At 40.6% G+C, this 27,233-nt stretch overlaps 1 protein-coding gene across 2 annotated transcripts in view; it reads left to right on the forward strand.

Annotated features, from left to right (window-relative positions):
* Positions 1-27,233, forward strand: part of DPP6 (dipeptidyl peptidase like 6) — a 412,441-nt gene that overhangs the window by 226,194 nt on the left and 159,014 nt on the right. For both annotated transcript variants that reach the window (XM_005150038.3, XM_005150039.3), the window contains exons 2-3: positions 8,652-8,766; positions 18,084-18,182. In XM_005150038.3, the coding sequence (XP_005150095.2) occupies positions 8,652-8,766; positions 18,084-18,182 (214 nt within the window). The remainder of the gene's footprint in view (positions 1-8,651; positions 8,767-18,083; positions 18,183-27,233) is intronic.

Below are 27,233 nucleotides of genomic sequence, written 5' to 3' on the forward strand. Positions count from 1 at the left end.
GTGTTTGCTTTTTTTTTTAAGCAGTAAATGAATGGTGTTTGTAATAAAAGTTGTGTAAAAGATGTATAAAAATAATCTGTGAATTTTAGCATCAAGAATAACTCCGGAGCTTGCTTTTTACATACCTCCTACACAATACTTTGACTTTAATAGGATACTCACATGCTTGAGAAGTGCAGCACCATAATCTGATTAATTATGATATATGGAAAAAATTAAAGGAGTCAGGCATGCTACTAAAAATGTTGTTATTACGCCTAATAAGAGCTGATTCTGGCTTGAAACAGGGAGGAACTTTTCTCTCTTGTGAGATCCTACTGACTTATTTAGCTTTTTTTCTTTTCCTTCTGAACTGAGCTTTTATGTAAAACACAAATCATTTGAGTCCCACGGAAGACAGAAATATGTGATATTTTACCGGTTCTTTCCTTACTTCAGGGAGTGTTTTAGTTAGCATACAAAATAGATTTTATCATCACATGCTTGTTAGTTTGGGCGTTTTAGTTTGTTCAGTATATAAAAGCATTTTATGTCGTGTCTCAGCATGGAGGTTCAGGTAACTTTTGAAATCCCATTATTACAGGGTCTAATCAAATTCTCTCTCCCCCCAAAAGCTCTGAATTGTCACTGCAGCCTCATCCTCCCTGCAGTGTTATCCTGTCCTATCTATCCTCTTACCCTTGGTCTGTCCATGTCCCTCACCTCCTCGTGTGACTCCAGGACTTTGGGATCCATCCTGTCTCTGACCTGATTTGCCCTACTGCTTCCATGGCCATAGTACCTTCCAAAGCTGTTGCCTTGCAGCCCTAGCACCAGCCAAGAACCTCACCTGAAATCCTCAATCCACTATCATCCTATAAGAAGTGATGATGAGAGAGACATATTTGGAACAAAAAGCAGCCGATGTATTTCAGATAGTAATGACAGATGGTGGTTGGCATGGTAGGTTGTACTGAGGGTTCTGTTCTCTTTTTTTCCGGTTACTATTTCCCCATGTATACATGAAACCTTGCTGAACATTAATGAGAGTTCCATACATCGACCAACAGAGGAGCAACCCTCCTCTACCCCCCAGCTGCTTTAATTCACACATGAGTTCATATAATAATTACTGTACCACAGAAGTCTTTGCAAGTAACCTGACAAGGTAATTTTTACTTTCTTAGCACGCAGTGCAATTTCTGCGTCCTGAGTTTGATAGACATCTCAGGAGAGTGCAAAATGAAATTGATAAACCTGTTTTCTTCCCCCCTGCTGTACACACGATTTTTGTATTCCTCTTCTCACTGTCTCTGCAGTGTGGCGACCTCAAAACTCAGCTGTCTTCACAGCTCTTTCTCACGTTGTTCCGAAACAAATTATTCAGGAATTAAATTCTTTTCACCTCGTGTTTTCCTTCCTGTACCATTTATAAACAAATTATTTACAAACGAGATTACAGAGAAAAAAAAAAAACAACCAAAAGCCTGGGAGTTAGTAAAATATCATATTTAACAAAACTTCTAATGCTGTCTTTCTACCCAGGGAGATTAAATACCTCACTACTTCCCTAATCATAAATTATTTCTTGGTGTTCTGAGTCATAAATTGAATGAAATTTTCTTTTTTTTTCCCTGAAATACAGTTTTACTGAAAATTGTAATTGCCTTTTTACAAACATAAGCAGAATGGCATTTTGCTGGAATTAGGGAGGACAACAAAACCGGGAGGTGGTTTTGCCAAGTTCTCAAATCTTGCAGAGAAGCTTCTTTTGCCATTTCTTGAGATCATAATTCGTCAAGAAATAGAGAGGTGTCATCCTGGCATGCCTTGACAATATCACCTTTAGCAGCTGTTTTCGTCAAGGGTATGAACCGTTTCAAGGCTGTACACGTTGTGGCTCAGTTTGGAGGGAACCAGGCTGTCAGAGCATTATAGTGGGAAAACCGGAGCTAAGCAAGTGCTGTGACATAAATGGGTCCTGGGGTCAGTGATATGAGTTGTGGCATTTGGGCTTGCCAAAGCTTTTCACAGATTTGGTGCACATCGAGACTCTTATGGAATAAAATCCTAAGCGTCAAACCAAATTTTACTGGTGCCGCGTCAGATATTTCATCCTAGGGTGAAATGATTTGCTACTGTTTTAGTGGATAAATGTGTGCACTTATATCAAACACTGAAATAAAATCAAAGATATGCTGTTGATTTTATGGGCTCTGTCACTATTGGGAATGGATCTTTAATTATAACTTGAATTACAGTAGAAGCTAAGGGCCCCTGTGAGGATTCACAGTCCTGCGCACCAAGTGCTGTAAAAAATATCTAGGTTACAGGAGATGATTGAACCAAACTGATGGTGGGAAACTGAAGAAAATTAATAAAATGGCATTAAATCCAGACCACCATAGTTCCTGGCTAAAAGTAGGTCTAATCATGTGTGTTGTGTGTAATGCACACATACTATATTGCCATATCCATTCTCATGGCCATGAGTCAGAAGGTGGCCATGCTCTTGGCTGGAGCCATTCTTCATGCAACAGGTCCAGCTGGTGTTCACAGCTTGAATTTCTGAGACCTAGAGAGCAGGCTCCTGGTAGGATTTCAGAGTCCACATTCCCAACTTCTAATTTATTTTGGAAATTCCACATAGTCACGCGCTCCCTAAGCACTAGGAATAATTTGGGAATGCTTTAAATGGCAACACTGCTTATTTGTGCGTTTTAAGAGGGTAGAAGGATGTTGCAGTGTGGCTACTATACTTGGGTACAAAAGTCATTTGAAATGCCAGTTCAAAATATAGAGATGCTAAATTAATCTTTTAATGCTACTAGGTCTGGAGGTGATCCAAAACTGTTTCATCATAATGCTTGTAAAAATGATGGGAAGCTATTAAATATCCATTTCTGCAATATATGGCAGCTAGGAATTCCAGATACTACTGTATTTAGATCTTTTTACAGATTTTTTTTTTAATGTAGAAGTAGCACTGCCTTTCATTTGTAGATGACACTGACTGGCTTTGCTCCAGTGGAGCAAATGATCTGTGTCAGTCAATGCTAGCTGAGGATCTGGTGCCTTCTGCTCTAAAACTGTGGAAGACCCATCATCTGTTAAAGCTAATGCTTAGGTGTAAGATGCAGATGGCATTCACTTTCTCCTATTGGCTTTGTAATGGAAACATGTAAGACTGAAAGCTCTGTCAAAGCATAAAACATGCAAGGTTTATTTTTACAGAGAGATGAGTGTTACTGATACAGCCTTTTTCTCGCTCGCTTTCAAACACTCCATTAATGCTGAACCTCAAAACACTTTCATATGTGCACTTTGCAGAAGATTGTGAGAGGAGATGGAGCTACAGGGCCAAAAAGCAGTGGCTTTAGGGCATTCATGAAAGAGCAGAGCAGGGTAGTGTGTTGTGCTGTATGTAGGGTAAAAGATTTTTCTCATGGTGCTGGGGATTAGAAAACAAAGATGTTAACTGTTAGTAAGTCATTGCTCCTTATTAGTAAAAGCATTTATTATCAACAGAAGATGAAGAAAAACATAATGTAGTTGTCTTTCATCACTGCAACAGGCAAGATGATTTTATCCCTCTGAGTCTTTCTGTTGGGGTTTCGCAGGAAAGCCACATACACACCATGCCTCATTTGTAAAAACAAACCAAGTTTTTATTCCTCTCACTCTAAAGTGTCACCTTTAGCATTTGAGCAACTGAGTTTGCTGTAGGCTCCATCTCTGAGTCTGTCTGCAAACTGATTGCTATTCAGCATCACGTTTCAGCTGGAGCACAGCTCAGGGTGTCTGCTGCAGCATGGGGGGAGGGAGGCAAGTGGGGAGGAGAACGAAAGGAAGAGAATGAATTTAAAAGCCCCAAACAAAAGTAACTCAGCTTGAATTCAGAGCTGCGAAAGATGCAGTTATATGGTTATTATTGTGTGTCCATATTATGATACGGCATAAGTTCTTAGTGATTGAGGTTTCCACTGTGTGAAGCAGGATACCAAAAATGATTCCCACCCACAAAGAACCTCCATCCTAAATTTAAGGCAGGAGAGCATCAGAAAATCCAGACAGGCAGAGGAGTGCAATGACAGTAAGGCACTATTGATCAGCTGTATAATCAGAGGTCTCAGTGAACCTCCTGCTGTAACCACTGCAATGCATCTAGTTTACTGCCATTATCATTGCAATTAACATTTGTTTTTTGCAGCACAAGATTAATAATCTAGCCATATGGGTTAGCCGCTCTTTATCTCATTTGTTGTGCTCTTTAGCAGTTATAATCTCCAGACATTTTTTATTATGGAGAACTACTTAACAGCAGGATTATTTGTCCACTGAATTTCACAGGAGGTTCTGCCAGCAACAACAGTATTCCTGCATCTTAAGTCCTCAGGAAAGTTACTATTCTGTGCCATGTTCTGAAATAGGGTGCGCTGACGTTGCACTCACGGTGATGCCATCAAACAGAAGTTCTAATTCAAAACAAGGTACTAGGATTTGACAGTAGAATACATTTTTTTTTAATTGGATGTTAACAGGCTTCCTAGAAGATTTTTCATTTATTTGTTTGTTAGTGTAGTATTTCAGGTTATTTAGTTAAAATTTAGAAACAAATAATAAAACCCCAAGAAGCAGAGTTTGCAAGAATGACAAGTATGGAAATCTCACAAAACCACTCCTACAAACCTCATCCTGCCACCTCTGAAGCTAATAAAATAGCTTTCACCTGCTTTTGTTTCATACCATTTATTTCTTTAGTTTTCTGGGGTTTTGTTTTCTTTTCTTCTTCTTTCTGATTTACACTGGTATAACTGAGGCCAGAACTCAGTCTCCTGTCTGCAGCCATGGCCCAGTGTCACCTGCTTCAGCAAGGCACTCACATACAGCACATGTATCTGGATTGTATATGTTCCTCTATAACACACTTAGGTTTTGCACAGAAGCAGCAACTCCATGTTGAAAAAGACTAAGACACCCACCACATCATCCGCTATTGATACTTCTGAGATTTTGGTCCAGGATGTATAACTTTTATTAAATAATACCGATACTTGGCAAGTGATGTCTGTATTCTTTCATTTAGCAATATAGACGCGGCTATTAAAAAAAGCCAACTACAAACAAAAACAAAACTACAAACAAAAAACAAACAGAAGTTGTGTTTGATGAGGTTTTGGTTTAAGAAGCTATTATATTACTGTAATACGGCCACTATGCTGGCAGACTTTTGGCAGGTTTTGAATAAACATGCCAGAAATAATTCTGTTGACAGCATCTTGAATTGGAGAACATCCAGCCTTCACCCATAACATGTCAGTACAGTGATTCTTTCACAGGCAGGAAAATATGTCATCACAGATCTGTATTTTAGAGTCTTAAAATACTGTAGATGTCTGGATTTATGGTTTCAAAGTCAGCTTCACAGGAGGATAGTGTTATTTTTCAGTCATATATTAAGATGAAACTGATAACAGTCACAGTTTTTAGTATGCAGCATCAATGAAGTGTGCTTATTTTAAAACCCGTAGTAACATCTGTTTTACTTTCCTAATCCAAAACCAAATAAGGTTTTATGTAAGAGAAATAAGGGCATGGAAAACAAACAGCAGAGGAAAAAAAGGAGAAAAACCAAGTTGAAAAAACAAGGTTTTAGCTTGCTTGCAGAGGTCATGCAGGTGTTGTGTTTGTTCTTTGTGAGAAGCAGAGAGTGGGTGACTCCTACTGATGAGTGACTTTGGTTTAATGTTTCCTTTTATGTTGTTTTTGGCAGAATCATTTCATCAGAACAGAAGTTGTGCATGCTTGGTTTATTTCCAAGCAAAGCAGCCATGGTTCATGAAGGGTATCTGCTTGCTGGTTGGTTTCAATCTCTATGCTTATATCTGCAAGCTGGGATCTTTCGGGAATGGTCAAATTATAGTGCTGTTCTGTGCATTGGAAACAAACCTTTTGAGGTCCCACTTCAAGAATTATTTATGTGCTTGAATCTGTACCTGTCTAGGGCTTAATTAAACACTTTCCTGGCTTCACTCACAAGCACAGAGTCTTTCCTGAGCAATAGGGCTAGGAAGCTGATGTCTGTTTGTGGGAACTCATGTTGGTTGGTTGGAGTTTGCTGCCAAGGACACAGGGTATTCTGGACTGGTGATGAGGCTGTAGTCTCCTGGAAGTAAAAGCATGTCACAGTGACACAGCAGTGTCTCTCTGGAATTAACAGAAATACAGACAGGAAAGATCTGAGGCAGTGGTGCTATCATGCATATAGTATGATGTGTGTGCAACAGTTTTACTGTAAATTATTCTATCGAAAGAAACTTCAAATGACTGTGAAGAACAAAAAGCTGCTCTCCAAACCTGTGCTGAATAAAGCTGTTTACCTTTCTTAGAGATGTCATGTATCTGTTCTTGCTTCTTATCAGGGAAAATTTCCTGATGGAGCTTTAAAATTAAATTGAAAAAATCCGCTTCCTTGCAGTGTATTAAACCCCAGCATTTGGTTAATGAATAGCTTTCCTTCTCTTGATATACTAGAAATTCCCAGCCTTCTTTTGTTGTGATTTTGCTCAAATATTGATTGGATGCTTGAAGAATTAATGGGATTATGATGTGATAATGGATTCAGTAGAAGTATTGATATCCTGAAAGCTTAAGCATGTGTGTGGATTTCCATCACACTGGGACTCACGAATGGGGAAACCTCACTTAATGCAAGGCTTTATTAAGCTTTTGAACTACATCTGGGTTTATAGATCAAATTGAAGTCTGTGAAATATTTAGTTTCATTTTTTTTAACTTCTGACCATTCGGAAGGGAGAGGTTTGTTAGGTTATTTTCAGGAATATCACTGTTGCCATCAGTCCTGTAATGATGTCTGTGTCTTACCTCTGTCGTTAGACACACTTAGAGCATGGCTGAGTGGTTGGCACTGTGGTTTCTCAACTGCTTCTCCTCAGTTTTCTTCTCATCCCACTAGGTCCCACTGTGCCCTGCTGTGAAAGGAAGAATATTTCTGCCACTTACTAAGGAAGCCATCGATCTTTTTTCCTGGCTTTATTTCACAGTCTGTGTGTGACCCTGGGAATGTCGCAGACTCTCTTTTGAGCCTATTTGCATCACCTGAAAAGTGGAGACTGTAGCAGTGTCCTAAAAAAGGTGTTAGAAGACTAAGTTAAGATTTGTATTCATGCTTAGGGTAAAGATGTTATAAAAACGCAAATATTTATATTCTTTCTGTTTGCTTATTGGTAAAATTGCATTTCTCAAGGCACCTGACCTACTTTTCATATTTTTCTCCCATAAGAATAATGAAGTATAAATTTGTTCCTTCTAATTATTTCTCATTTTAAATAGAAAACCAAGTGCAAATGATGGGAAGGCAAAGAGGGGAGGTGATGCTAACTCTCTTTGCCAGAAGGAAGAGAACCACTGTGTCTTTTCCAGAATTAGAATAAATAATGAAATACAGATGCTACCTCAGATGTTTAATGCCTCAAACCTGGCTTTCTGTTGCAAATTTATAGCATTTGTAATGGAAAAGTCATATTACTGTGTATAAAAAAGAAAGCTACAGTAAGTGAAACAAACTCTCTGAGTTACAGATCTTAGTCTATTATAAACCTTTTAATTTTCATGAGAAAAAGAAAGAAGAAGAATGTCAGCATGTCTGACTTAGACCCAGCGTCTGTCATAGTAAAGGAGATGAGGCAAAAATTCTAAATTGGTGAGGTCAATGAGGAGGAGCATCCAGAGTTGTTCTGGCTGTGAGGCAAGATCCTTTGAGTTAATTCAGCCTTCCAATGAAGTGGAGTGCACTGATATTTCATACAGTTCCTGGAGATGCTTCAATGTGTGCATGAAATTACACTTAATGTGCAGTGCTAAAGGGAATCCAGCAAAAAAGCATGAAAAGGATAAAGTGCAATAATTTTTTAAGATCTTGTGAATGCAAACACAGCACTTCAAAAAAACCTCAATCTTGAGAGCAAGAGTGCTATATACATCATAGACAGAACATATGGTATAACCACAGTGCAACCAAAGCTAATAAGTGAATAGTGATGGAGCTTTTATTCTAAAGTTTTAAGGATGTGATTAAATTTAATGTATATGCTAGGCATGAAGCCTGTCTTCTTGTGCTTAGATCAGCCTAGAAATGCATGTAAAGTGGCCCGAGGAGATGTGATGTTTTCTGGGAAAGCAGAAAAGTTCACCATGGGGATATTCTTATTGATCTTTATGTCCATACATGACCCTGTGAATTATTTATCTTCCTATATTCTTCTCTAGCATCTTATTATACCAGTCTCCTGAAAGTTACTGTAAAACTCTTTATTCCCAGACCTAATGAGGATTGGTAGGAAATGGGCTTTTGATACATGATTTTGGATGAGTGCTGGTGTGGGCAGCTGGTGCCCATATGCAAGAAGGCAATGGGGAATGTGGGTTTCACTACCAAGTATCCTATTGGTGCATTGCATTTATTCATGCCATAAAATGACTTGGAATGGATTCAATTAATTCCAAAATGTATTATAATTGTATTTGGCTTGTGGGCTTCACCCATGGTGCATGGTGTATTTCTGCAGACATAGGTTGCTGTTTGGATTCTGCTGTTTGTTTCCTTGTCTAAGTGCCTTTTCTAAATGTTCACTTTCTTTTGATGTTTCTAGGAGCTGGTGGGGAGTAATCCTCCTCAAAGAAACTGGAAAGGAATTGCAATTGCCTTACTTGTTATTCTCGTTATCTGCTCCCTGATTGTCACCTCTGTTATTCTCCTGACACCAGGTATTTATAACCTTTAACTCACTTCCATTCTGTTTTTCCTCTGTAAAGTGTTTGCAAACTGGCTGCAAAGTCGACATCAAAGGAGTCATCCTTCCTATTCTTTATCTTGATGTGATGCCCAGTTCCAGTCTATTCTAAGGCAGATTGGTTTTGAGTTTTGCACTTGAATTCAAAGATGAAGGCTGAGGAGCTGAAGGTACCAGTGTGAAACTTGGCTGCCTACATGTAGATGGGCAGTGTCATTTTAGATGTGCAGGGTATGAAAGACATCTACATAGGACAATCAGTTAGGACATAGGACTTCCTGAAGTTTGTGCCCACATGGAGCAACAGCCACCAGCTGGGTGGCACTTCCTATGCTTAGGCACCTAAACCCCATCCTGTTCAGCTGGAGTGATTCTTAGATCAAACCATCATGTTTCAGCTTTCCAACACAATTCCAGAAACTATGTGGCAGATAGCCCTTAATCATAGTAAATAATTAGTAACTTCCCAATAAGGGATTCTTTAAATTTATCCCTTTACCAAGTTTCAGCACATAACCTCTGTAAATTACTTCTCCTACAGTAGCTGCTGAGGTTGTAGGCTTGAATTTTAATGTGGTATTATTATGATTATTGATTATTATGTATTTATACAGCCCTGTAAATTTCTGTGCCTACTTACAGAGTAGAAACAGTGCTCTTTCATGGCTCTAAGAAGATCGTGATCAGAATACAAAAAGACAAACAGTGGAGAGACAAGACAGAAAAGAGAATTCAGTATCAGAAATGGTGAGGAACTACACAACACAGGAGAAGGCAGAAGGATCCCTGCAGAGGGACTTAGAGAAGAAAAGGGGCTACTTCTCGGATGAGTGCATGTGATTAGGGGACAGCAGGACAGAGAGCACACTGCTGAGGAGGAGGATGGAAGAAAGGGAGAAATGAAACCATAGGAAATGGAATAGCACTGGATGGTGAAGCGGAAAAATTAGATGGAAGCTGTGTGGCAGAAATTTCTAGCTCATACTTTATAAAGTGACATGCAGTTCAGCAAATCTGGGCATCTTCCTTGACACAGTTCTTACCCAACATTCTGCTAATACTGGAGATAATGATAAATCAAGAACTACAGGACTGCACTGAGTTAATTTGAAAATGAGTGGAATAATTGCTACATTATTCTTTGGTTATATGTTGTCATGCCATGTTCAGTTTATTTCATGCTATCCTGAAGTTTTTAGCGTAAATGTAAGTAGCACATGGTCATGCCAGAGTAATTACACAATGAAATTAATTAAGGTTAAACTTAATTAAGGGTCATTTTTGAAATTGCTTTTGCTAGGGTTCAGATTTAACACATTTGGACAGTGCACTTCATCTGTCTCTGAGATGTTTTGGAGTATGGTCCATGGGCTGTACTCACATCAGGCACCACTTACTTGCAGTGAGAAATATCATCCCTTATCCATTAGGTATGGAAATGTTGCTTTCTCTTTTACTGAAGTGTAGTCCCAGACTTTTCAAAACTTCACACCGAAGCTTAGATTTCTAAACCTGTGAGCTTCAAGAAGCCACCACTGGCTGAGACTTCATAGATGAGACTGTGCTGTCTCCATCAAAGAGCAGGATTCCGTATAGATGGATACATGGGGAGAAGCATAAACATACCTGTATAGTACTAAATACAGTTGAAATCTGTTTATAATGATGGTCAGAATGATATCTGGTGAGGCTATAACACTTCTTGTTTCAATTCTGGATTCAACTATAGACCTCATTTAGGACTTCTCCTGAACCCTACTCCCAATTCTTCATAAAGAAAATCACACATAAAATCCAGTAATGACTATTATGACTGCAGACACTGCAGTTCTGTTGTCCTGGTAAGTGCCTAAACAGAAGAGCATTGAGACCTGTATCTAAAGTTCTGTAATTTAGGAAAACATGAGTAAATATGGGTTATTATAGTGACCTTGTATTTAACGTGTATGAAGTAGGAATGTGAAATACCCACATTCAATTATAAATAAAAGTCACAAGTGTATTTGTGTGTTTATATATGCATACACGAGGACGTTATCTGTTTGTGATATGTATGCACACACGTGTATATACATAAATGACATAGTTATTACTATGTGCTTTGCAACAACTCCAGATAGCACCGTTGAGAGAGTCTCTGTGCTTAAAAGTTAGGAATATGCAGTCATTTCCTATGGTAAAATTTCCATTCATATTTTTTGAGATTTCTAATTTCCTGATTTGCTAGTCAACTGGATTTGGGTTGTTTTTTCCCCCTGCTGGTGTTTCAGAACTGTCCACCACATGCAAATATAAAAACTCTGAACTCAGTACTGCTTCTGTTTTTATTATAAATCCAGACTGCTTCATTGTGAAACTCTGCCAAGGATAAAACAGATATCTTAGGTCGCTGCTGTGGTTTGGCAGCAGCTGAGTTCAGTCTTCTTTGGGCCACTGACCTTGGAGCTTGTTACAAGGACAGACTATGGCAGAGGGTGACAGGAGGCTCATTCATAGGCATTTCCCACTGGCCAGTGCTAAGTGAAACATAGAAGCTGGTTTGACAATTGTAAAAATCGTTACACTGATAATCTTGACTGGGGACAGCACATCCTAACAAGGTAGGATTGGGGAAGATGGAGTAGCCTATCCGAAAGGAGAAGCACAGCCTGCATTTCCCTGCCATAATAGTTCACTGGAAGAAGAAATGTGTATGCTTTGTTAGCCAAACTGAAAAATAAGTGATGGATATTTGAACAAGAGGCAAGGAAGGGACAGGAGGACAGCAAAGGAAGGAGGCAAAGCAGTTTTGTGGATGGGGAGCTTCTTCATGGGGAGCTGCTGCCTAGTGTTGAGTGACATCAAAAAAAGAAAAACAAAACAAAAGAAAAAAGCCCACTTTCACATTTGAGACCCTGTGAAATATTTCAGGTGGAGTGGTTCAGCCTGGTATGGACAGAGCACAATGCTTGAGAATGCTTCAAATATTTTTAAGTCTTCCTTCTGATGGTAATAATGGAGTCCAGCCTGACACTGTTATACTGGTACAAACAACCTACATTTTACCTCTGCATTCCTTACTTGTTCCTGCCTATCTTGGCTCTCTTCCTGGCTCACAAACTAGGCTTCTCTAAGTATTTTGCTGTTGGCTTGAAAGCCTCTTTTGCAGTGCAGTATCAAGGCATGCAGTGGAGAGGTGCTCTAAACCCAGTGCTGAACATCATGCAATGTCTGCAGAGAGTAATTTGGGACACACATGAGATAGGGTGCCACATGCAGTCTTATAGTCTCTGTTTAGACAGAGAAAAGTGGACCTATAACTTGCATCATGGTGGTGGTATTTCCTATTACTGTGAAAACTGGGGGTAGTCTCCTGGGTAGTCTTTTGCAAAACCAAGAGCAAGTGGTAAAGTGCGGACTGGGGAGGGTTTACATAGGAGAGCAGATAATGATTAAGGTATTTAATAATTGAGGAAAAGGGGATTTATATATCTCTTCAAGATTCTTTTGTAAATCAGCCCAAACCTTTAAAGAAAGTTTTAATTCTCGATTCATCTGCAGAAAGCCTGAAATCCCTGCTGGTCTGGGTTTCTCAGAGGCAGGTCACTCACCCTGCTTTAAGACTAGCTTAGAAACTGGGAAGAGTGCTCTTTGCATTCAGCAGACGGTGCAATTACAGTCTCAGTGCTTTATTGCTAGTTAACACTTAGGTCTTCTAAAAATCCTAATAAGATTTCAGCATTTCTATGATTTGTATATCCTTTGGTATTCTAGAACAAAACTCTCAAAAGAAGCACTAACTGGTGAAAGTTTGCATTTAATTACACTGTAGTACACTGCATGCACACAAGTGCTTGTTCTGAAGTTGTCCCATTTTATGTGTGAGTCCTGCCATTCCACCCACTTTTGAAAATATAGAGCTATTTATACAAATGATGAAAGTGTGGGACTGAGCCTCTCCTAACTGGCATTTGCTCACTTGTTGCAGCATATGGCACCTGTATGGGTCCCATCGTAACAGTGTTGTGTATTTATATGAAGACATGCAAAACCTCATAGAGATGCATGTGTGCGCATGCACACACACACATATCAAAGCTGAAGAGAGGACCCAATCCTACAGAAATTTTGATAAAACATAACTTCCCCAAATTCCATTAGGCATTTTGCTTAGGAAGAGGCTGCTTTCTAGTCCCCTCTGCTTGGAAATGGAGGCAAACAAGGACCTTTTGTGCATGAGTTCCTGATATTTAAAGGTTTCTGGAGATATGCGTCAAGTTTTTCTTTTCAAATCTGACTTTTGCTAGTCAGGAAGAGCAAGAATATACTCTGTGACCAGCTGTGCAGGAGTGTAGTTTGTTCACATGTGCTAAACATAAATGTGTATTATATGCCGTTTGAAAAAGCTGGGATTTTACAGAAAGGAGAAAGGCTGCCTACTATCTTTTGGGTACAGAGAGGTCATCTGGGGGGAAAAGGGGGTTTAGGTCTGCCAGGGAGAAAAGCAGGTACGATGACAGTAGAAGGGAGCTCCTGACATGCTGGCCACCCAGAGGTGGACGTACATCGATACATATTCACCCACATGCTTACAATGCACAATAATCTGAGATATACCTGAGAAAAGCACCTGACACTGACCTATAACTGAACCCCAAAGGTGATGGAAAGAGAGATGGCAACCCAGAGGTAACAGAAACCTTCTGACCCATCAAGCAGCCTTTGAGCATTGCTAGAGTTGACAGGAAGCTTGAAAAAAAGGATTGGTACTACAGAGGCAAAACAGGCAGGGAGGTCAGCTCATAGCCCTTTTCTAACTGAGTTTTCTGGATTTCTGGAGGCTCTTTGTTCTGTTTGTATTCTGGGGAACAAGGCTTTATCAGTCCAGCCCATATCCTTTTGGGTGCACTGACTTCATGGATGAGATGCAGACAGATGAACCTACAAGGTCTAACCAACACAGGGTTCTCATCATGCCTTTAACTTTGAGTCAAATATAAAAGAGACAAGATTTTCACTTGGTTTTCTCAGCATGTAACTTTGCTGATTGAATGGTGGGTTTCTGACTTGGCACTCAAATCACAAGTTCTTGAGATACACGCATTGCTGCCATGCTGCTGTACTGTCAGCCCCTGTGTGGCAACTGCCATCAGGGTCTTCTGGGGGCAGGAAACGATCACAAAAAGTTGGTGGCACATGCTTGATCCTCTCCTTCCATAAATCCAAGGAGGTTCCCAAGGTCTCTGCAGTTGAGTGTGGACACAGCCTGTGTCCACCAGCTGGCTGAGATCCTCTAAGGCATGCTCAGAGGCTGCTGCTCAGGCTGGATTATTTGAGATTCTAGGATTGCACTTCCTCCACATGTCTCCACTGGCGCCGGGGGAATAGAGTGGGTATTCATAATGAGTGCTCTGACTTACCTTGTGAGTTAGATGAGAGGTCAGTAAATCTGAATGCTTTACTAAAAAATCATTGTTTGATTGATTATTTAGTTACTTGTTTTCTCCCCAGATCTGTGGGTGATTAATGTTTTCTATGGTTCATTATAGAACATATAGCAACAATTACAGCCCACTGAAGGAGACAGAGCGGGGCTCTCAACAACATGCCTTAGAGAGGCTCCTGGGTGTGCATGCTTCAATTGCTGCCTCTACCTCTTCCTTCTTTTGCTTGCAAAGCATTTGAAGTGCTTTGAGGGTATAGAGGTGCTGCAGCTCCCAGACAGGCTGTTTCCATCCTGCGCAAAAGGAGGGAATGAGAAGGACTTCCCATTCTGCCCCTTTGCAAATCTCCAGCTCAGAGGCTGTATGTGGGCTCCAACCTCATGGAATCATAGAATAGTCAGAGTTGGAAAGGACCTTAAGATCATCAAGTTCCAACCCCCCTGCCATGGGCAGGGACAACTCACACACACAACCACACACCTCACAACCACATCACCCAAGGCTTCATCCAACCTGGTCTTGAGCACTGCCAGGGCTGGAGCATTCACAACCTCCCTGGGCAACCCATTCCAGTGTCTCACCACCCTCACAGTAAAGAATTTCTTCTTTATATCCAATCTAAACTTCCCCTGCTTAAGTTTGAACCCATTACCCCTTGTCCTGTCACTACAGTCCCTAATGAAGAGTCCCTCCCCAGCATCCCTGTAGGCCCCCTTCAGATACTGGAAGGCTGCAATGAGGTCTCTATGCAGCCTTCTCTTCTCCAGGCTGAACAGCCCCAACTTTCTCAGTCTGTCTTCATACAGGAGGTGCTCCAGTCCCCTGATCATCCTCGTGGCCCTCCTCTGGACTTGTTCTAACAGTACCATGTCCTTTTTATGTTGAGGACACCAGAACTGCACACAATACTCCAAACAGAGATCTCGCGAGAGCAGAGTCTGTTTTTTGTTCACTATGTACCTATAGAATCCGTTCCTGTTATCTTTAACATATCTAGCCAAGTTTAATATAATTGGGCCTTAGCTTTCCTAACCTGGTCCCTAGCTTCCCAGACAACACCCCTATATTCTTCCCAGGCTGCCTGTCCTTGCCTCCACCTTTTACAAGACTCTTTTCCTTCGAATTTTCCTCAGCAGCTCCTTATCCCTCCAAGGAGGTCTCCTGGCCCTCCTGCTGCACTTCCTTCTAGTTGGGATGCAACACTCCTGAGCTTGTAACAGGTGATCCTTGAATATCAGCCAACAGTCTTGGGCCCTCCTGCCCCCTAGGGCTATATCCCATGGAGCCTTACTCAGCAGGTTCCTGAAGAGGCCAAAGTCTGCTCTCTTGAAGTCCAGGGCAGTGAGCTTCCTGCATGCTCTTCTCACTGTCCTGAGGGTCTTGAATTCAACCATCTCATGATTGCTGTATCCAAGGCTGCCCTGGAGCATCACATTTTCAACCAGCCCTTCCCTGTTGGTGAGCACGAGGTCATGCAGGGCACCTCTCCTTGTCGGCTCCTCTATTACTTGCAGAAGGAAGTTGTCTCCCATACAGTCGAGGAACCTCCTGGATTGCTTGTGCCAGGCCGTACCGTTGCCCCAACAGATGTCAGGGTGGTTGAAGTCCCCCATCAGAACAAGGGCCTCTGAGCGTGAGGCTTTTCCTATTTGTCTGTAGAGTGCTTCATCCGCAATTCCTCTTGAGCAGGCAGTCTGTAACAGATCCCCACAGTAATGTCCCCCATCGCTGTTCTCCCTTTGACCCTGACCCACAACCTCTCTGTCAACTGCTCATCTGTTCCCATCCCATCATGATCCTCACTGCCTGATCTCCCCAGGTATCCAGTGCTGGAGCCTTGAACCATGGTGGGAGCTACTTGGAACAGTTTCCTGGAGTTCCTCTGCACTATATTTTCCATTTTAATAAATAAAATTATGGATAATGGCTTGGCATAATGCTGTCACACAGTGGGATTTGGGTGAGGACTTGTATTAATGTGTCTTGGTATTTGGAAGCCACGTTGAGAAGTGTGGTTGAAACCTCATCCAGGCTTGGAAAAAAGATATAAAATTGAAGAATGTAATTTAATACAGTAAAAATGATAGTTTGTATTGAAATACCTTTTAGTGGAGCAGAACACTGTTCAGAGGTAATTTCCAGTGATCTCAAGTAGCTCGGGGGCTTCAATTTAGTGGAGTAAAGAAGACTTTTTTGTGTAATAAATGGCTTCAGAGAGTCTGATTCCACAGTTTCTAACCACAAACGTGTTCAGTGCAAGGAGTTTTGTACTAAACAATTTTAAAGATAGCTAATGCTGCATGATACTAAAAAACTTCAGGCATGAGGATGCTGTAGTGAGGAGAGATGCCGAAGCACGCATCCCTGCTGTGAAATACTCAGAATATGGCCTTACCTGTTCCTTTAAAGAGCAAATGTGTTTAATGCTGACTAAAAGCTTTCCATGAAAACATTTTTTGACCAAAAATTTGAATATTGAATGGAAATTATTCATAAAAAGTGACTGCTTGTCGTAACAAAAAAAAAAGCAAACAAAAAATTACTGCTGGTGGGAAAAAGAGAAGGAATATGTTAATGAAAATTTGGGGGTTTAATTTTTTTCTAAAAATTGCAGGTTTGAGAAAATTAAAATACTTTTTTTTTAATTGACTAATTACCCTCTATAGAGTTCTGTGATGTAATACATTTACTCTTCATCTCTAAGGCTCAAGAATCAATTAATTCAACGTAAACACTTCAGTTACAGGTTCAGGAGCCTCTGTGTTGTGTTTATGAAAACATATAGTGGAGAGGTGCTGATAGAGATAAGAAGATGTTAGCTGTGACAAACTTCAAGTGGTTAAAGTTGTGCCTTGATGTCATTCAGCTAGATTCATGCATATTTAGTCTTGATGACATCCTAGGTGGGACAGATTTCCTTGTAACAATAATACATATGCAGAAAGAAATCAGTTCCATGTTTTCTTCAGATTGCGCTTTGCATCATAAATTTGTTGTCAACCTCTGACTAAATCATGAGAAATGTGGAGAGGACTGTAGGAAGGACAGTGGAGGAAGATGTGCAGGCAATATTTCTTTTTGGGGAAAGTGAAGAGTTAGGGAGAATGAATACATGAAGGACACTTATTACAAGTTGATCTTATAGCATCTTAAACTGGCAATCTGGGTGCTTAATGTAAAAGCTGTCCAGATTCCCATGTTTGCAAAGGAAACGGTATATCCTTTCACTAGAAATGAAAAGTAGCATAGGCCAGCTATGCAACACCTAAGGATTTCGGGTTCTGCCTCGATGATTTTACAAAGATATTTCTGCAGCCAAGTGTCTGATTCCCATGGAAAATCTGTGATTTCCTGAAGTAATCAGTATCAGCCTTTATAAGGCTAAATACCTTTCCTACTGTGGTTCTTCATGACAGTTTTCAAGGAAATAAAAATATAAGCTATAAAAATTTAGTAACTTTTAATTACTTTTTAAAAACTTAACTAACGATTTCAGTATAGTCTTACTGTGAAGTAGTTTTAATTTCTAAGTATAGTCAGTGTTATACAGCACTATGACTTTTGTAGGTGTGTTTTCATGACTTTTATTTATTATTATCAGATTATGCCTGAAAATATGTGATTTGGACCTTTTCTTGGTGGTTTTGTAGTTGCTGAGTCAAGGCATAAATAACCAGGATATTTCTGTTTGTGAACCACTAGACGGTCCTTTTACAACATTGACAGTTGGAAGTGTCGTATGTGTGACAGAAAGCTTAATGTGGACCGTTTTTAAATGAGATATGATATGGCTCTATTCACAGTTGTTGTACTTTCAGATACATTTCAAATTTGAAGTAATGGCAGTTTGATTTTGAATGTTTTACAGTTGAAGATAATAGCTTGTCTCAGAAGAAGAAGATAACAGTGGAAGATCTCTTCAGTGATGATTTCAAAATTCATGACCCGGAGGCTAAATGGATAACTGGTGAGTGAGGAATAAACATGTCACAGTGTCTTTGCTTTGCTTCCTCGCTCTCTGGGAACCTCTTTTTGTATTTCCTTCTTTATTCTTACTGTTCTTTATCTTGCTTCTGAAATTACAGACTCAAAGAACAGTTGGCATTGGAATGGACTTCAGGAGATTATCTTGTCCTGCTCCATGCTTAAGCAAGAGCAGCTAGAGTTGCCCAGAGCCATGCCCCAAAATTCAATCCTCAAATTCCTATTCCAGCTTTCTTCCTGATAAATGTGCAAACACCTCTGCACTGTTATTCTAATTTTTTACTTAGGGCTCTCCTAGTGGGCTCATAGCTAGGCACTGAAAACTACAGCTTTTGTCCCAAAAGCTTCCAGTATTCAGTAGGTGATGTAGCACATGACTGGGAAAAGTGCTTGGAGCACTAGCAGTCATTATTTTACCATAAACCCCAAACTTCAGGTTTACATTCCCTCATCAAAGCATTTTCTTTTCTGGCAGAGAGGTGAAGCATTGCCAAGCAACAGGCAAATAGTGGTGTAGCAGCAGCTGGGCTGGTGCTTGTACACAAGCCATGTGTGCTTTTTATCCTCCATTGCCTTGCATTATCTAGTCAGGGAAAAACCAAATAATGCTTGAATTAATGCATGTAGTATTTGCTGGAGTAGAGCTGTTTTGAGGGATGTAGACTCCAGCTCTTGCTGGAAATTGTTGCAGTCAGAACAAGCTTTGTCAAGAAAAAATGATTTGTGGTATGCTGTTCATGTAGGTTCCAGTCCAACTCCTATTATCACTGAAGTGATTAGTTTTTCTTTTGAATTTCATGGGGAACTGGATAAAATCCATCTTTGTGTTTGGCTTTCCTTGTCTGTTATGTCCATTGGGAGCAATTTTAATAGATGTAATGAAAAGAGAGAGTGTTAAAGGGTAGTGCTGAATTAGCACATTCCCCAGCTACCCTCAGTACAGCTGTCTCTGACTTCTCCCACCAAGTCAGCTTCAGGGGAAAGTAATTGCAGATGACATGCACCTTCACAAACACACCTGCCAATGGGTGGGAGCTCTTTTTCAGGCTGCATTCTCTGGAGGAATGGTGATCCCCATAACCAGTATCTGGGTCTGAGGATAATGGAAATATTAGCTGCGTTGCAATTGAGAATTATTTGTCTAGCATCCTTTTTTTTAGCACTGATATCCCTAATGTCCCTAATGAAGGAAGAGGTGTTTTATTAAGACCTTTAGTGCTATTTTCTTTCATTGCTAGAGTACAAGGGAATGATAATTAATTAAACTTGCAGGAACAGAGAATGAAGTATTGTCATAGAGCCAGGTATAATATCTCCCTCTGATGAGTATAGTTTTACATGGATGTAAGGGGCATTTTCCACAAAACTGCAGTCTTTGAAAAAATAGTATTTCCATTGGTTTTCCAATTATGGTTACATACTGGTGCCATCTAAACTTTTATTAAGACTCCAATCGTTAATGTTTTAATATCCATCTCCATCCTCCCATGTACTCTTACTGACCCCAGCCCAATTTAACATAAGTCTTGCCTGATCTAAAATTACTAAACTATTGTTCCTGCAAAGGACAAAGCACTAAGCAGTATTGTGCAAACATGCATGGATATTTTAGAAGGACTTGTTCTGTTGCTGTGCTACTAATACCACTGATAATGATTTTAATATGTCAAGAGAAATCTTATGAAGTCAGTAGATATTCTTAGATTTACCCAAGGGTGACTTCACATTTAAGGGCAAGACACTAATCTGCAATGTCATTCATCCAAGAACTCAAAGCCATTTTATAGCATTAATTACTTTTCTGCATTATAGTTGCTTTTCACAGCCTTCTCTAGCTGTCCAAGTGGTGAAATCCTGATTAAGGTCCTGATAATCCTGATAAGCAAGACAAAAGCCCAGTAGCCTGATTCCCAAGTGCACATTGCTATTGGTCTCTTATTCTCAGTTTTTGGAATGCCAAAGCCAAACTAATGAAACTTGGTATAACAAGAGTGCTAGAATGCCTTAGCAGAAAAATCACATATTCAAAAATTGCATGTTTAAAATTGCATGTCAACTCACAAAGCGAGTCAATGTTTTGTGGAGAACCTGCATAATTGTTAAACTGTAGGTAGCTGTTTTGTATCCTTCTTCCCCTTCTGCTGCTGATAAAAAATAGCAATATATCATGGTCAGTCAGAGATTTGTAAAATTCAGTCACCCGGGCTCTTCAAAGCTTTGTTTCCTTCCTCTTCATTATTGCAGAAAACGGGAGTTTGGTGGCCTCATCAAAGATGAAGCAAGCTACATGTTTAGGAGGTATTAGACTTATCTGAGGCATTTGCTCCAAAGATGGTTCAGTCACTATAATACCCATTTTCTTTCCAGTTAGAAAGGAGCTGATTCAAACCTTCTGAAGGACAAGGTTTTTCGTTTAACTTGAATAAGCCTTAGGGCAAGTGTTACAATTAAAAAAAAAAAAAAAGATAATTAAAAATTACTGTTCTGGGTGGCATTTAAATATATGCTGAAAGCTCACTGAAATTGATAGGATGACCTAGTGTTTAAGTGTTTTCTTGATTCTCACTGGGCAAGTGGAAAAATAATGTATTTCCGATCAACATCATTTGATTTGGTCATTCCATTGATTTTACAAGAGCTAGGAAAAAAAAAAAAAGAAAAGAGAGAACCTGTCTCATAACTACATAACTACATATATAACATAACTACAATATCAGTGCAAAGATTACAGGCTTGAAGCTTTCAATCACAGTTTGTGGCTGGTTTATGGTTATGTTTGCATCTTTTCTATTGGAATTGCAATTAAATTTACTTGCGCGAAAGATGGAACTTTGAACCTCTTACAATTTTTGTGATGTCAATTTTCAAATTCCAATTTTAACTTTTTTCTTGAGGTTTAATGAGACAAAAGAATCTTTTGTTTAGTTAGCTGTTGTCTTCTACTGTCCAATTGCTGTCATTGACTCAGTTAAGAACACTTTGGAGGGGAGAAAAGCATTCATAGAGCAGAGCTGACTTCTCAAGAGTTTATTTCTAATTCCACTGCCAGGAACCGTTATCACTTAGATTTGTTCCATACTGTAAGTAAACACTGGATTTCTTGTGAATGTTTCACTTTTCAGGACAACATAGTATAATAGTATAGTATATAAGGTATAGTAGGTAGAAAGCAGTAACACACAGGAAGTTTGAAATTGTGCTAGTGATCAAACAGTGTTTCCCTGTTCTGTAATCCAAGTGCAAGGAATCTGAGCCATGCCTCTGTTCCAGCCCCATCCATCCCCTGCCTTCTTCTGTGTTCTTCTGCTCATCCGTTGATGCATTGCACCCCACGCCATTCTATTACCATCCTCTATTGTGAACTTGCCTTTGCTGTACAGGTATAATTATGTTGTCCATATGCTAAGCATGCATACGAACTCCAATTAGCAGCTTATTTCATACTGTGTATCTTGAGTATGTTATTTGGACATTTCTTCGTTTGCATATCCGCCTTCATATAGTGTCAGGATTGTCCTGTGCTGGCCTTTCGTTAGCCTTCTCGCAGATGACAGATGGCCCACTCGTTAGTTCAGTCTCTAGCTGCTTAGCAGTTCTCCTCTCAAGCTCCACATTACTTTGTAATTAGGCTTCATAATTACCAGGCTTTTCCTGTAATTCATCCCACACAGGATTTTATCTTGTGTTTCTGAAAAGCTCCATGGGATGCTGCAGTGTTCCTGTAATGGTGGGTAAAAAATGGGATAAGTAAATTGCCAGCATTTCCTGCTGAAGAGCAGCTCAGTCACCTGTTTTCTCCTGAAGACAGTAATTTGTAGTTGTTGTAGTCACATAGTCATGGACCTGACCTGAGAAGCTGGTCAGGTTATAAGTGCTGTATTTGTGCCTCTATGGAGCTGCAGTGATTCCTATCAGCTGTGAATTTGATACTCCTCCTTTTTCACAGGGAGGCAGCATTGTGGCCAATGTCAAAGAAAGCAATAGGGAGTGAATCATATCATCAGTTTCGGAGACTTATGCTCATCTTCTGTCTTTGTACTTAATGGCAAATGCATTTTTCCCACATCAAAAGTACTTGGCTGCCATTGGTATTAGAAAAACATAATATCAGCCTTTAATATACTGCCCCTGGTTATTGCAATTGATTGGATGCAACGTGCTGTCATTAGTTACTTCCTGAAGGATGTGTTTCCAGCCTTGCTGTTGGCATCTTGCACGACAGAGTGTATATAGCAGTGGCTGTTGCCAGGATTTTTGGCTGTATGTTAGTGACTGGAAGCTCCAACCAGGAATGCATCTTTGTGCTAGACCCTGCCCAGTCACAGCAAGACAGTCCTTGCAGAAAGGTTGTAGCCACATGAGAATAATAAAGTTTGAGATGAAGAGCACAATGTAGAGCAGTGAGGAGCACTGAGGCACAGGACACGAAAGGACACATTCAGGGTCATAGAAAGTTGACTTAAAAAGATGTGAAAATCAAGCCCTTCTCTCTGAGGTCTCTGCCCACTCGCTTCACCTGAAACACTGGCAAAATTGTATTTATTCTTATTTGAAAAGGAGTAGTGGGTAAATTAGCAAAAGGCTCTGAATGGCATTTTTAGAAATGGCTCCGTTACTTGGAATCCTGCCACTCAGTGAGAGCCAGAACCACCGTGTGCCTGCCTCACATCTGAGAATGGCAGCTCGGCTTTTATCTCAAAACTCGTTCTGAAAAATGCACTAGTAACTAATGTCTAAATATAATAGAGTAATTCTTTTATCTTTATTACTGAAGTACATATGTTTTGTTGCATGTTGTACTAATAACATCATAGAATCTCTAAGCTCTTTTAAAGTCTAATATTAAATCTAATGACCTAGAACTAATAAGTTTTATTTACCATGCTGAAAAAAATAATCAGGTAACAACTGAAGGAATTTATTTCAGTTTACCTATAGCAATAATGTGCAGATCAACAATGCTTGGATAGCCCAAATGTCCCCAAGTCTGTTCTGTGCACTGTAAATCCATTGCACTGTATTGATAAAACCATTGATGCATTTCAAATGATGCAGATGCGTGTGGAATGAATGAATTATTTATAGTTCACTTTGCATAAATATTAAGAACTTTGTAAGTGCTAATATTTTATATTGTGAGGAAGATTGGCATTAAGGTACTGTTTTGGCATCCCTTCAGACTAAAATTGCCCTGCTAAAATGCTAAAACAAGTTAGCTGGAGTGCAGTCTTCTCTGGGCTACTCATCCACAGGCCAAAATATTGACTGCTTCTTAGCGATCACCCAAATTGTAGGTCAACACAGCTTTTCCCTTGGCAAAGTTGGGCTGTTGGCATGGAATCGTAGAATTGTAGAATAGTCAGAGTTGGAAAAGACCTTAAGATCATCAAGTTCCAACCCCCCTGCCATGGGCAGGGACATCTCACACTAAATCATGTCACCCAAGGCTTTATCCAACCTGGCCTTGAACACTGCCAGGGATGGAGCATTCACAGCTTCCCTTGGCAACCCATTCCAGTGCCTCACCACCCTCACAGTAAAGAATTACTTCCTTATATCCAGTCTAAACTTCCCCTGTTTCAGTTTGAACCCATTACCCCTTGTCCTATCACTACAGTCCCTAATGAAGAGTTTGTCTCCAGCATCCTTACAGGCCACCTTCAGATACTGGAAGGCTGCTATGAGGTCTCCACGCAGCCTTCTCTTCTCTAGGCTGAGAACTTTCTCAGTCTGTCTTCATATGGGAGGTGCTCCAGTTCCCTGATCATCCTCGTGGCCCTCCTCTGGACTTGTTCCAACAGTTCCATGTCCTTCTTATGTTGAGGACACCAGAACTGCACACAATACTGCAAGTGAGGTCTCGCGAGAGCAGAGTAGAGGGGCAGGATCATCTCCTTTGACCTGCTGGTCACACTCCTCTTGATGCAGCCCAGGATACGGTTGGCTTTCTGGGCTGTGAGTGCACACTGAAGCTGGCTCATGTTCATTTTCTTATCAACCAACACCCCCAAGTCCTTCTCCGCAGGGCTGCTCTGAATCTCTTCTCTGCCCAACCTGTAGCTGTGCCTATGATCGCTCTGACCCAGGTGCAGGACCTTGCACTTGTCATGGTTAAACTTCATGAGGTTGGCATCAGCCCACCTCACAAGCATGGCAAGGTCACTCTGGATGGAATTCCTTCCCTCTAGTGTATCAACTGAACCACACAGCTTGGTGTCATCGGCAAACTTGCTGAGGGCGCGCTCAATCCCATTGTCCATGCCACCGACAAAGATGTTAAATAAGACCGGTCCCAACACCGATCCCTGAGGGACACCACTCGCTACTGGTCTCCAGCTGGACATTGAGCCATTGACCACAACTCTTTGCGTGCACCCATCCAGCCAGTTCTTTATCCACCGAGTGGTCCACCTATCAAATTGATGTCTCTCCAGTTTAGAGACAAGGATGTTGTGTGGGACAGTGTTGAGCACTTTGCACAACTCCAGGTAGATGATGTCAACTGCTCCACCCTTGTCCATCAGTTCTGTAGCCCCATCACAGAAGGCCACCAAATTGGTCAGGTAGGATTTCCCCTTAGTGAAGCCATGCTGGCTGTCACCAAGCACTTTGTTGTTTTTCATGTGCCCTAGCATGCCTTCCAAGAGAATCTGCTCCAAGATTTTGCCAGGCACAGAGGTGAGACTGACTGGTCTGTAATTCCCCGGGTCATCCATTTTCCCCTTCTTGAAAATGGGGGTTATATTTCTCTTTTTCTAGTTGTCAGGAACTTCACCTGACTGCCATTATTTTTCAAATATGATGGACAGTGGCTTAGGAACTTCATTTGCCAGCTTTGGAAGAAAGACTCATCTTTCAGCTTGTCAGTGGCAGAACAAAGCTGTCTTCATAGGATCATAGAACAGTTAGAGTTGGAAGGGACTTTAGAGATCTTATGATTCCACCCCCTCTGCCATGGGCGGGGACACTTTCCATGAGACCAGGTTGCTCAAAGGAGACCAGGTTGCCCGTCCAACCTGTATGAATACTTCGAGGGATGGGGCAGCCATAGCTTCTCTGGGCAACCTGTCTCACCACTCTCATAGTAAAGAATTGCTTCGTAACATCCAGTCTAGATTTACCTTCTGTCCGTTTAAAGCCATTCTCCCTGGTCCTGTCTCTACATGCCCTTGTAAAAGCCCCTCTCCAGATTTCTTGCAAGCCCCCTTTAGGTATTCAATGACTGTTGTAAGGTCTCCCTTGGGCAGTGTAGTTGCAGTCTCATGTGTGTTTGGGGTTTTGTTTAGGAAGGAGCTGCACCTTCTTGCTGGTACTCTTGAACGCACGTGCTGCCAGATGAAACAGATACTTGTCTTATGTTGCCCCAGCACCTGTCTTATGTTAAATGGATGTAAGCTAGAAACTGCTCACACCTTTTGTTAGTGTAACTCTGGTGAAGGCATAAAGAAAATTGGGTTATTCTGTTGAGATATTTGCTTTGCTGCCCATCTAGTTAAACAGCAATACTAGGTAACTAATTTTAACGTGGTTTATATATGTGTTAAGAAGGTTTAAATTAATGCACTTACTGGTCTTAATGATTCAAAGAAAATGTGTCCCATTCTCAATTCTGGTGTGTTAAATTTCATATCCTACCTCATGGCAGCATTTTTTTTTTTGAGTGCTCTTGCCTTTCAAATGTTCTGGAAATACTTTCTGAGACACACAGCAGTTACCTGAAGCTCAGCACAAACCAATTAGTTTGTGGTGTTTACAGTTTCAATGAACTTCCAGCCCCAACTGCAAAGAGCCCCACAGCCCTGAGGAGCTGTAAGAATGACCTTATCCTGAGGTACAGGCACGTCACTAAGGGAAAATGCTGTGTGGAACAGAAGAAGATATAGGGGAAGCACTGAAGAAGGCTCTTCTGGCCTAGCACTTCACCAAAGTGTGTAGCAGTGCTGCTCACACACTCCCCATTACAGAGGTTTTGTTGGCTATGGCCTTCAGGAACTCTCTGTAGTGATTCATGAGGATATCAAAGGATATCAGTATTAGTAAAGGGATCACACAGTGAGCTTTTAGGTAGTGTTGGTGTCAGTGCACCATGTACATGTCAGTCCACGCACTTTAGAGATGTTTGATTACTCTTATTAATTTAAGTGCCTTCATAAAGTGACATCCTATGTTGCCAAAGCAGAAGAGGTAAGAAATCATGCTCTGTCACAACTGCTACTATGAGAAAGAAGAAAGGCATATGTTATTCCATTTGAACCGTCATTTTTATTTTAGACCCCATCCTGGTTCATTTTATTCAGGGATTTCTGTGGATCTGTGCTCTGAGAGCACTGCAGAAAAGTTGCCCTACTCCTGCCTTTCAGCTGCTGCGCAATTGCCTAAGTTCAGTGGTGACAGTAACCTATTCACTAAGACAGGAAACCTAGGAATTAATGGCTTTTTAAGATACTGTAATAGGCTGTGGAAGAGACTACTTCTGCCATGTAGCTGTTTTGTTCATTACTGCTTGAGAGAATGAAATGAGAAATCAATTTGGCTCTTTTAAAAATTAATACAGTCTACAGGAGCAAGCTGAGGAGAAGCTCTGTACTGTGGCTTCACCAGTGCATCAGTGCCTAGCTTCTCTGCAGTGCTGGGGTGCTGTTGGGGCACATGCACTGATGTTAGACAGAAAAAATCATCCTTTGGCATGGACAGTGACTTCTGAATTTAGAGGGAGAAATGTACTGGAGAAAGTCTTGTTGGTGAAAAATCATACACTCTAGAAAAGTAGAAGTAATGCTGAAATGGTCAAATGGGGGAGGGTTGTTTGTGGGGTTTTTGTGTAGTTTGATGTCTTGAGGAGATCAAGATTTTCATATGTGCTTATCCTAATATTTAGTAGCCTCCATAGCTAACCTGATTTTTCTGAAGCCTACTAAATTCTAAGCATTCCCCTGTGTGTCACTGACTGTTGTTAAGCCTCTGAGTCAATGTCCTCTTGAGGTACCAGAATTGGGATTTAGCTACTGAACATCTAAATACTCACAAGCAGTAA

Source organism: Melopsittacus undulatus, chromosome 1 (assembly GCF_012275295.1).
Source record: "Melopsittacus undulatus isolate bMelUnd1 chromosome 1, bMelUnd1.mat.Z, whole genome shotgun sequence".
Classification (NCBI taxonomy): Eukaryota; Metazoa; Chordata; class Aves; order Psittaciformes; family Psittaculidae; genus Melopsittacus; species Melopsittacus undulatus.